At 44.0% G+C, this 11,870-nt stretch overlaps 1 protein-coding gene across 1 annotated transcript in view; it reads left to right on the plus strand.

Annotated features, from left to right (window-relative positions):
• The window catches only part of LOC111158550, a 43,723-nt gene extending 32,377 nt beyond the window's left edge, over positions 1 to 11,346 (plus strand). The window contains exon 3 of the mRNA XM_022520647.1: positions 10,789 to 11,346. Coding sequence (XP_022376355.1) covers positions 10,789 to 11,056 — 268 coding nt within the window. The 3' untranslated portion in view covers positions 11,057 to 11,346. The remainder of the gene's footprint in view (positions 1 to 10,788) is intronic.
• Positions 11,347 to 11,870: the final 524 nt, after the last annotated feature.

An 11,870-nucleotide genomic window follows, 5' to 3' on the forward strand; every position in this document is an offset into this window, starting at 1 on the left:
ATTTACTGCAGAACTCTGTGGGTGACAGAAGACAGTTCACATCTTGACTAATGTGATGATTACACGACTTTGTACAGTTGTCAAAACTCTTCGCACCTGTTACTTTAAAAGGATAAATTCCATTCTGTATGAATTATCCCTTTTAAAATAAAAAGAAAGTCCTCATTTGCAGTCCCTAAGGATACACTGGGCCTAGGCAAAGGTCACTGGCCACTAACCCGACCAGATGAGGAGTTGCTGGGGACAGTTCTGGGACAGGTCAGGCTGACCACATCTGAACTCACTGACCCATCTCCATGCCACGAAAAGATGCAGCAGGGAAGAACACACCACCATTTATGAGATACCCTTGTCAAAGGATTGAACCCAAATCTGATCAGATCTCCAGTTAGAACTACTAGTTTGCAGGAAGTACCGAGGGTGGAGGAACACGGTAACTGACACCAGGGGGATGAAATCACAAAAATCCTGTATGTGGGGAACTCTACAGGACAAACAACCGAGTTTCTTTAACAAATAAATTGCAGAGAAAAGGAGGGGTATCCTATGAATTAATAGATTTGAGGCACATCAAATAAAATGTATACTTTATTTGGATCCTTATCCAAAGTAACTATAAAAAGACATTTAGGAAACAGTTGGGGTATTTGATGGTATTTAGGAATTAATGTGGATTTTTTAGGTGTGATAATGGTTTTGATGTTACTTCATTTTTTAAAGCTATTATCTTTCAGAAGTTCATTCTGATGTATTTATGGATGAAGTGATAGAAAATGAAATAATCCAGTGTGAGTCAATCTGTATGTAACATATGTAATCATCTTAGATTCAATAAAATGCTCTCCTCGTGGAAGGATAGTCATACAGATTTGGTGAGATAGGATGTTTGGAAATATTCACATGATTCCCGTCATGCAGCAGCCAGTGTTAGTTGGATCTGCTCTTACCTTCTTTCTAGTCCCCCTCTGTCCTTTACAGAGTTAAAGGTGCCTCTACTCTGGTGAATTAAATTGGTACAAAGTTGGTTAGGGGCAGGCTGCTTAGGTGTTCAGTGTAAGGCAGGACTGTGACCAGGTTGACCATAGCCACTGGTCCAATCCAGTACCGTGTGTGAAAGAATCCGTGGGGAGCTAAATCATGAATTCATGGCTTGACCAGGAATAAGAACATGTCAGTCAGGGTTCTTGCTGCGTTAGGAGTGTTCAAGGAGATCAGTGGCTTCTAGGCATTTCTCCGGTGGAAGTCATTTATCCTGACAATCTTTCTGCCACTTAGTGGCTTAATAGAACTTTCTGCTAGTGAAAAAACTAGTTGATCAGTGTCAGCTCTGTTTCCCCTGGAGAGAGTTACCACGGGCACAGGTCATCTTGCCATTTGTGGGAGTACTGATATGCGCATTGGGCTTTATACCAGTAAGGTCAGCAGTTCCACAAAGTTGTCTCTTCCAGTTTTCTACATCTCCCAGCCATAGGGTGTGATGCTTTTCCACATGGTCTATTACGGTAGCAGCCATTCCTTCCCCAGTTCAGTCAGCAGAAGGGAAGAAAAGAAGGAAGGTGCCCCCTCCTCCCACTTAAAGGCACTGCCCAGAAGTTGCCTACACCATTTCTACATATACCCCATTGGTCAGAATTTCATTTCATGTCTTTACCCTGCTCAGCTACAAGGTCAGGAATTCAGTCTTTTTCCCCCAGGAAGTCATGTACCAGATGAATATCGGGGGTTCTTTTACTGTAGAAGAAAGGAAGAATGGCTATTTAGGGGACAACTGGCAGCTCTTCCCATGAAGGAAGAAGAAGCCTATTGAAGATGGAGTAAGAGATGGCAGGCCAAGTAAAGCATTCCAAACTTAGGAGGATCCTGGGAAAACAGGATCTGAAATTTCCAAGTTCCCATTAGTCTACAGGTAAGAATTCCTGCTGACATGGCTATTTTTCTCAATTGTCCTGTAATGGCAGTCCTCTGGCTTTTTGGTTTTAGGGTCCTTTACACACTTAAAACTATTGACAATGACAAAGAACCTTTTTTATGTGGATTATCAGTATTTACTGTATTTGAAATTTAAAGTGAGCAGTTTTAAAGGATTTATTTATTAATGTATTTAAAAATAATAAGCCTATTACATGTTAAAGGGAATGATATACTTTTATAAAAATAACTGTATTTTGGGGGAAAAATACTGCGTTAAAGTGATACTCTTTAATATTTTTGTAAACCTCCTCATCCCCACTTATAAAAGACACCTGGGGTTTCATGTAAGCTTCTACAACCTGTTGTTTTGATTAAAGTATATGAAGAAAATCCAACTTCACACCAATGTATATTTGGAAAAGGAAGAAGTATTTCAATAGCCTTTCCCGAAAATTTATGGTATTCTTTAATCCTTCATCAAAACTTTGCAAATAACCTTAATGAGTGGTAGTTTCTTAACATTCTTTTTAGTAATGTAGACGCTTCATGTTCTGTTATAATAAAAATCCCTTCATCTACCTTACACTTTGACCAGATCTTCTCCTCATACATGATTTTGTAACATCATGCATTGGTCATCTCAAAAATGCTGGTTCAGGGAGTCATCCTCCTAATGTTAACACATTTCATTATATAATATTAAAGGAATACATTTGTAACTACCACCATTAATCTCATCAGAAAAGCCTTTTAAATGTTGGGAACTGGTCAAGTGCACAGTTTTCCAAAAGTCTAATTTTCTTGCACTTGAAAATTCAAGTTTTATCATTGCCAGTAAAAACTGTGAATTGTTTTCCTTGAAGTGACAGGCTCACTCACATCTGAATAACCAGCCAGTTCGCTTACTATTCAAACATTCGCACAGGTCCTCTTCCTTGAAGCAGCTCTTGGTTCAGGACACCCTGACCAACGCGGGCTACGCAAACAGGTCTGGCTGAAGGACGGCCATGACTAGCGTCTGCTCCCTGGTGCTGAGACAAAGACATCTTCCCCATCGTGCTCGTCCTGGGAAGATAACTGGTTTTCCATCTGTTTCAGTGTGCATGCATGTGTGCGTGCGTGTGTAAATAAATGAAAACTTGTAACTACTAATCCAGTGGTTCCCAAACTTATCTGCACTTTTGAAATCATCTGAGAAGCTTCCAAAATACTAATGTCTCTGTCCCACCATCACTGATTATCAGTTGGGGTGTGGCCTGAGCTTGGGGTTTTAAAAAGATACCCAGGTGATTCTAAAGTGCACACAAATTTGAAAACCACCGTAACAGTCCCTACATATTGTAAAGAATGGAACCAGCCTGCTCTGCAGAATTGAAAGCATTCCCACACCTCTCCCATGGGCAGAGGCTCCATAGTACTTGGGTAGCTGGGCGCTCAGACAGGGGAGTCCCAAGTTCCATCCCCATCAACACATCTTCTGGGACAGATCTTAAAGGAGGAGACAATCTGTTGCTTACTTGTGGGCCACGGTGTGTTTTTCTAAGCATCTAGAAGAACTTTATATTTGCTTTAAAGTTGAAAATAGAACGAGAGTGCCATTTTTTTCCCTCCTCGATAGTCCATGAAAAGATCTCAGTGAGGTAGTTGAGCCATTGCCAGAAAGAGATTGCTGAACTAAAGAAAATGCCACGGAATGCCATTTTTTATTTTATAAAGAAAGAGACCATTTGGTGCTCTGTACTTCCGTGGATGTATTTCAGCAAAAGAATCTCTTCAGAAGCTGTTCTTGACAGAGGCCTCAAGGGAGCTGAAGTATGGGCCCATATGACTTCTTTTTCGTCAACACAAAGGAATTTATAAGCACAAATTTCAGAAATGCACCCAGCTTCGTTGTCCACAAAGCTGTTTTTATTCTAGTCTCACTCACACCAGCTGACCTGTAGCTCAATGTAAGTTTGGAGTCCGGCGCTCGCAGAACCTCAGACTTATATATGGAAAGGCTTATATACGGTATTAAAAGTTACAAAGTTTGACAGAAAATGAGTCTTCGGGTTTTTTTAAACCCAGTTTTAAGGAGAAGGGCCTTTTTGGGTGCTTTTCTGTTTGGTGTTGGTGGTCATTCTGGTGAAAAGGGGAAGAATCATCCAGGCGGTTCTTCCTTTGTATCTCATCAGCTGTTGGTTATTTCTCAAGTTTTTATGCAGTTTTTTTTTTCTTAAATTCATTTGACTGAGTGCCAGTAGATATATTAAGAGGCCAGGCTCAGGCAGCAGTAAGGAAGACTCCCTGATCTGGCCTTCAAGTTGTTCATCCATCAGTGGATATGGACAAGTGAGCAGGTAAGCACAGCACAGCGTGCTGGAACTGGCAGGCGGGGAAGGAAGGGCTCCCGTTTCAGACTGACTCACGAGGCTCTTGGCATAATTTCAGGGCCACAGAGATGCAAAGCCTTTACTCTACAGCTAAAGAACATGGGCCCCAAAGGACTCCAGCAAGCTAATTGCTGCTGAATGGATCATCGTTTGCTTTCTCGTCCCCAGATGAATGCTCCTTGTACCACACCACCTCTCTCCCGTGTGTTACTGTCCGACGGCTGCAGGCTCGTCAGTGCTCCCTGCCCCCAGCTGCCCCCAGCTGCCCCCAGCCTTTCAGATCCAGTTATGAAAGTGAACCAGAGGGCCCCGCGTGTGTGAGCACTCCATCACATCGCCGTGGAAATAATGTGTGCAGCTAAGGGAGCTGGCGGCCAAGGACAGCGGCCTTGTCGTCTCTCTCTGGACACTACCATTCACATACCTGCTTCTGAGCTTTATCCTCACACATTCTCTGTTCCTCTTGGAGGTCTGCTACTGAGCACAAATATGTAGACAGATAGCCTGGGATTTATCTTCACTGCAGGACCCAGCCTAATGCCCTCCCGACACCATCCTAGATCGGGAAGAAGGAGCAGAGAGAGACAGAGACCCGCTGCGGCATAAGCAGGTGGCTGGTCACCAGAGCAGTGAGGCAAAGAAACCACAGGTGAAGAGACTGTTGGCACGCCTGCGGCCAACACTGCTCTGCCCGGCACGGGCACCAAGAAGCAGATCTGTACGCCGTGTCAAGTGGAGAGTCACTGACACGGGCAAGGCTAGGACAGAGACAGAAAGCACTCTAAATGTACTTGGTGTGGACATCTGTGAAGTACAACAGGCCTTGGGAAATTAGGAATCTTATTTTTGTGGTTAGGGAAACAAAGGCCTAGGGATCGTGGGAGCAAGCTTCCACACAGCTCTCCAAACCCGATTTGGGAGGGTGGACCTCGGCATCAGACCCTCTGATTCCAATCCTACCAGCTTGGGATCTCAGATACGTTGCTTTTCTTCATCTCTTGTCTGCCCATAAAGTGTTGGATGGTTGGAGAAATGGAACGAGGTGACGTCAGTAACGTGATGGCATGGGACGATTACTTCATGGAAGCCAGTGTCTGCAATGTTATCATTCCCACTGGCTAGTGATCACGTACCAATAGCTGATGGGTCGTGTTCATGGAACTATTTTAGAATCCAAAAGTGGCAGGTCTGGGGCACCTGGATGGCTCAGTCAGTTAAGTGTCCAACTCTTGGTTTCGGCTCTGGTGACCTCAGGGTCCTGAGATCGAGCCCCATGTCAGGCTCCAAGCTCAGCCAGGTCTGCTTGAGATGCTCTGTCTCCGTCTGCCCCTCCCCACCTCTCTCTCTAAAATAAATAACATCTTTTTAAAAAGTGGCAGGTCTGACTGTGTAGCATGCTAGATATTACTACTTCTATCCTTCAGCAGTAAAGATAAAAACTATTAAAACCAGAAAGAAAAAGATTACATATCTCTTCCTTGTCTGTTCTCTAAGTTTGTTTATAGTCTACTGTTTTTCCTAAGTCAAATATGATAATTGCAAGGAGGAGTGCCTTATTTTTACACATTCTGTTATATCATGTACTCATTCAAAAAGAGAGAGAGAGAGATGAAAAGCTTACAATCCCAGCCTCAATCAGTCTGCAGGTCTCTCTAATGGCAGATTCTCCAGAAGTCTACCTCTCCTGGGGCATGCAGAAGCCTCCATAGCTGGGCTGACAGCTTTGGAAGTGAAGTAAAGCACTTGCCTTTTAAAGTTTACCAGAGTGAGGATGCCAGATCTTATGTCTGACAGTGCTGTCCTCAGTACTCCCAGTGCAGCTGTAAGCGGTCTCATTATATTTAGAGTTTTGTATCTGTTTATACTTAAATCAGTTCCTTCCACATGAGCTAATATACCTTTCTAAAACCAAAAATAAAAACAGCTGGCCAGGGTGAGGAAGCTGACATTGTGTGGGTCAGAGCTGCAGACAGGGAAGCAGCCGCTCCGTCTGGTGGCCTCTTGGGTCCCCAACCCCAGCAGCATGTCTCGGGACATAGCTAGTGATGTTATATAGTGCAGGCACCTTGAGCAGCCCCAGCCTGTGCTCTCACTCTAGGGCCTGGGTTTTACCTCCATGCAGACATGAAAAGCTCTGGAGTGGTGCATACCTAACGTGAGCTTATCATGTCATCTCAAGTCTGGGGGGAAATGGCACCAAGAAAGAGCTGAGAAACAAGACACATCGATGAAATGAGTTTTTTTTTTTTCTTTTTAAGATTTTATGTATTTATATATTTATTTATTGCTGGGGAGGTAAAGGAAGAGGGAGAAAGAATCCCAAGCAGACTGCACGCCAAGCACAGAGCCCAAAGCAGGGCTCGATCTTATAACCCCAAGACCGTGATCCCAGCTGAAATCAAGAGTCAGGTGCTCAACCAACTGAGCTACCCAGGTGGCCCAGAAATGAATTTTCTTATGGGATGAATGAGAGGAGAGTAATTTTCTAAAGGGTTAACAGGCAGAATACAAGCAGAGAATTTTAAAACTGGGACAGACTTCGGAAATCACCTACATACCCCAGCCCTCAGTGTTCTATTTGAAGAGCATCTACAGGGCTTACACAGTATGAGGAAATGCAAAACTTTTTTTTTTAAACAAATTTATTTATTTATTTATTTGACAGAGAGAGAGAAAGCACAAGTAGGGGGAGTAGCAGGCAGTGGGAAAGGGAGCAGCAGGCTCCTGTCTGAGTGGGGAGCCCGATGAGATCATGACCTGAGCTCAAGGCAGATGCTTAATGACCGAGCCACCCAGGCATCCCACCAAAACTTTTTTTTTTTTAAGATTTATTTATAAGAGGGAGAGAGTGCGCATGTGTGCGAGCAGGAGAGGGAGCAAATGGGGAGGATATCTGAAGCCCACTGAGTGCGAGCTCACCACTGGACTCCATCCCAGCAGTCGTGAGACTAGAACCCGAGCCGAAACCAAGAATCGGAAGCTTAACCGACTGAGCCAGTCAGGTGGCTTTTTCATTTTAACAATTTTAACCATTTTAACACTTTTTCATTTTAACCATTTTTATGAAAATTTCTATAAAATCTCATTAACTTTTTCCTGATGGCTCAGGTTTTGTTTGTTTTTAATTTTTTTCATTGAGGAACATCAGCTAGCCTGCTCTGTTCTTGATTAGCTTCTTTTCTCAGGTCGTCTGAGACTTTAGTATGTTATCTTGAGTTGCTCTCAAGGAGAAGTCCCCGCTGTATTAACTGATGTGCTATCTATATTCTTTGTCATGAAGAGAGTGAATAATAATATAATAATAATGGTCCACAATCCCTTGTTGAAAACCCTTGAATCCCTCCAATTTCTAAGTTGAGATAATTTCACATTTTAGAAAGATACATCAGCACACCCAGTATGTACTACGAATGCCCCCAGGGGTTCTTGTTCAACACATTATCATTTCTGCCCCCACACATACGCTTATGCTAACTGCGATAAAGACTAGACATAAACAGCCCAGTGTCAGGTTAGGCCAGGTTTTGCTGCCAAACGAGTTTCAGCATCATATAGAGAACTTGATTTTCAAAGGTTTTAACGTTTTGGAATGGTGGATAAGAAACTGTAGAACCCATCGGTAACATGTACTGAGGATTTACCATGGGCCGGGGCCTGTGCTAAGTGCTTTAAGCGTTATCTCAATAAATCCTCCCACTGGGCCGATACTTCTATTACCCTTGTTTTAAAATGGGGAAAACTGATGCACAGGGGAGTTAAGTAACTTGCCCTTGGTCACACAGCTAATGAGGAGAGCCAGGATATAAACCAGAGCTAACGTGTACCAAGTGCTTGTTATATATTAGTATGATTCTAAGCACTCACTCATTTGGTCGGCAAGCATTCCATGAAGATAGTCACTGTTATGATCCCACATTTAACAGATAAGAGGCAATGGGGAGACTATATAACATGCTCAGGGTTCAATCTGATAGATAGTGTGGCTTCAGAGCATGTATGCTCGGCCAGTACCATGTCGTATGAGTTTATAGCAATGGAACACCCAGCTGCGAGGTTCAGCAAAATAAGTTACCAGCCGAAGGCTAGAGCAGTTCCCTCCCAGCGGGTTTCCACAGATGTTGGCAGCTCTGTCAGACTCCTTACGCTGTGATACTTTCATTGCAGATTTCGTAATTTCTCTATATGGACTCATTAACTACTCGTACGTCCATATCTGCTCGCAGCCGCCGCTCTACCTCACTGCCCTGCCTTACTCATTACAAGCGTTAAGTCCGCGCTCGCTGTCATTTTGAAAGCATGTCCTGGCACGTTCAGGAGCAGTCACTCTCAGCGGCCCCCACCGCCGCCAGGTGAACCAAATTCTCTCCCAGTTGCCCTTGACTCCTCACCTGGAATAGATTCTTAGGCACAACCAACATTAAAAATCCCATCTCTAATGTTAAAAGGCCACTTTTCTTGTGGCTTGATTCTAGAAAGTCCTCTCATTCTCTGAACAGCTCTTTCGCTTGCTGTCTCCGGGGCGGTCCCCACTCCCCCACTCTCAGCAGGAACTCCGCAGGTCTCTAGCGGAAGAGCTTTGTTCATCCAGCACGAGAGCGGATGGTGGGAAAGGTGATCTCCCTTGGAAGAGAGCAAAATAGAGCAGAATTCACCAGGAGTTACCAAAGGTTTTGTTTTGATTATTGTCCCATCTGGCAGTACTTGCCTTTCCTCATATGTCTAATCCAGAGAAGGACTGACCAGTTTCACCAGCACTGAGCTGGCCCACTCCAGGGAAAAGATCGCAGAATACTTGTGGAGCTGGCTGGACACGGCCTCCCAGAGCCGAGAGACACACGTGGCCCACTTACTCGTACCAACGATTCTGCTCCTGCGCTAAGCATGGGGCCACAGTTGGCAAAGAGGGGCACTTCTGTCCTACCGGCCAGCCGTATTATGCTCTTTGGTGACATCAGTGTGCCGTACTCTTCTGAATCTAGGTCTAGTGGTTGCTCTCTCTAGAAGCTAAGTGAAGCCCCATAGGGCTCCCGGGACTTCCATGGTGTTGTGCCCTCACGACATCACAGCTTTGTCACTGCCTTTCTTCTTCACTCCTCATCTCATTCACCATGGCTTCTAAACTCCAGTACTAAAAGAAAAACAAAACAAAAACTCCAGGGTCGCTACCCCCTCTAAATGTTCCCGCTGCTCCTACTACACTCCTCTGCCCTTGCTCTCTCCATTCCTTTCTCTCCTTGTTCTAGCTCCTTCTCTCCTCACTTCTCCCGGCCTGAGCCCGAAGCACGCTTGCACATCGAGTGCAAATCAGTGATTTTCTCTGTTCCTAGAGGCGCAAGAATTGCTTATTTGCTACAGGAAACATTTTCTCTTCTTTTTCTCCATATTTTACTTCCAGGTTCGATGCCATTTCTGATTGCTTGAGCAGGTCTGACCCCTGTAAGTGCCATGAAGCTAGTATCTGCTCACATTTCACTGATAGGGTCCTAGACGATAAAATCGCCCTGGTGGGGGCGCTGCTGGGTTGATTTTAAAGTAGTGTGTGGGATTCTCTTTTTTATCCCAAGTTTGACACAAAAATGGAGATTCTAGAATCCTACATTCATCTTTGCTTAATGCCAGCCACTCTGAGTGACATGATTTGGGGGGGGTCAGTATCCTCCTAAAATAGCCCATCGTGTAACAGACAGCCGAAGGTCAAGAGAAATATGCAGGTTCTCATCTGTGTGGGGGGTTTTCTTCCCCCAAATGAAAGCTTTATGCACTTGAAAAAGAAAAAATAATACTGTAGTATATACGTAAGCATGCAAAATAATAATTTAATTAGTTACATCCTGTCTCTTGGGTAAACTTGAATCACCAGCTGCTTAAATATATACTACACAGAAACTGACCCAGAGCATGGGCCTCCTTGAAGTGCCCCCCCCCAACAGAACACAAACTATAAGTCTGATATGGAAAGTGAGATTCTTTTAAAGATAAAGTGTGATTATTGCATTTTCATAGATTCTTTGGATAATTTTTTTTTCTGCTCTACTGAGCCCCAGCATCCAAGATATGGCAACAGATACTTTTTTTGTTCCTCAGAGAGGGACTTCACTGTCACTCTTTGGTAATTAAAAACAAGCCACGATCAATTTAGCTCAAAAATGCAGATTATAGTCAAATCGGGCATCTATTATTCAGGGAGAAAATAGAAGGGATCCTGTTCTTTCACGTTGTGGCCAAGACCTGCACAGGCATAGTGGTGGGAAAGTTAGTCCCAATAAGGAAGAGAGGGGTGAAGTATTCAGCTAAGGGGCAGCTCGGTGGACTGGAGAATTCCAAGTGTCTTGCTTTTTCCCCCTTGTACTCACAGTTTACACTAGGTGGCATGCAAGGAAAGCTGAACGCATTCAGAAACTTGATTCTGTGGACACAGAATTCTTTGGCAGGAACCCATGACCGGTGGGTGCAGCTCTGGAGCAAGTGATTCGGTTTGAGAATGTTCTCTCTTTTTCCTCCCCAGGATGAAGTGTCCTCTCGCTGGTACAAATAAGAGATTTCTGATTAACACAATCAAGAACACGCTGCCGTCCCATAAAGAGCAAGACCCTGAGCAAAAAGAGGGCAGCAAGGAACCCTCGAAAAGCCAGAGCCAGAAAGAAGAGAACCGGAAGCAGCACAGAGGCCACCCCTACAAGCCCAGCTTCCAGGCCCGGGGCGCGGGCAGCCACTCCCCGCACAGGAAGCGCAGCGGCCAGGAGAAGTATGAGAAGCGCTCCACCAAGCGATGAGGCGGCCGCCGCCCCCAGCGCTGTCTCCTCTGGGACTGGGGGGTACTGGGGGGATGGGGAGGTGTGGGCGAGGCTTTGAGGACAGGCCTTGAGCAAGCACCCAGGAGTGACTTTCATAGTCGGTCCTTGGCTGCGGTGACAAGGAAATGAGTCCAAAGGGACTTGCTCGGAAGGTGTGGGAGCAAGTTTCAGCTCCATCATTCCCTCTTGTTTGGAAGTTGGTTTCAAAATAAATCTAAGACTAAAAGTTTTCAGACATCGTTACGACTAGTTCCGACTTTTTTTTTTTTTATGTGTTACAATTGTGGTCATTTCTTAGTTTTCCTCAAAAAAATAAAACCCTTGGAAATCCTGTATGTTATCTTTTTGGATGATGAAGTTAAAATTCAGAAGTCATCTGGCCAGTAACCCACAGTCAGGAAAACAGGTTAGCCCTCCAAGGGCTAGAAATTTACCATGAAACTCTTTGTTTTGTTTTCCTGTAAGTGAGCAATGTAGGAAATTCTCAAACTGGCTTTGAATTTAGTGTTCCATATCAATAACCAGAGGTTGAAAAATTGGCCCTGTTGTTTCCTTGTGCATTCTCAAACTCACTCCTACAGAACGACTTTTCTATATTTAATTTTTGGGGGGAATATGTAAGTTTTAAGTGGTGCTTTTTTTTAAAACCCTCAAAAGTTAAAATTAACTGAATTATTTTAGTGCTATGTCTTATTTAGTTACAGACTATAATACAACTAGTATAGTTTCAGAAATCTTAATTTGAAATAAAAGTGTGTTTACGCCTTTTTTTTTTTCCAATATAGATGTGTCT

Source organism: Enhydra lutris, unplaced genomic scaffold (assembly GCF_002288905.1).
Source record: "Enhydra lutris kenyoni isolate GAN:26980312 unplaced genomic scaffold, ASM228890v2 scaffoldscaffold60, whole genome shotgun sequence".
NCBI lineage: Eukaryota > Metazoa > Chordata > Mammalia > Carnivora > Mustelidae > Enhydra > Enhydra lutris.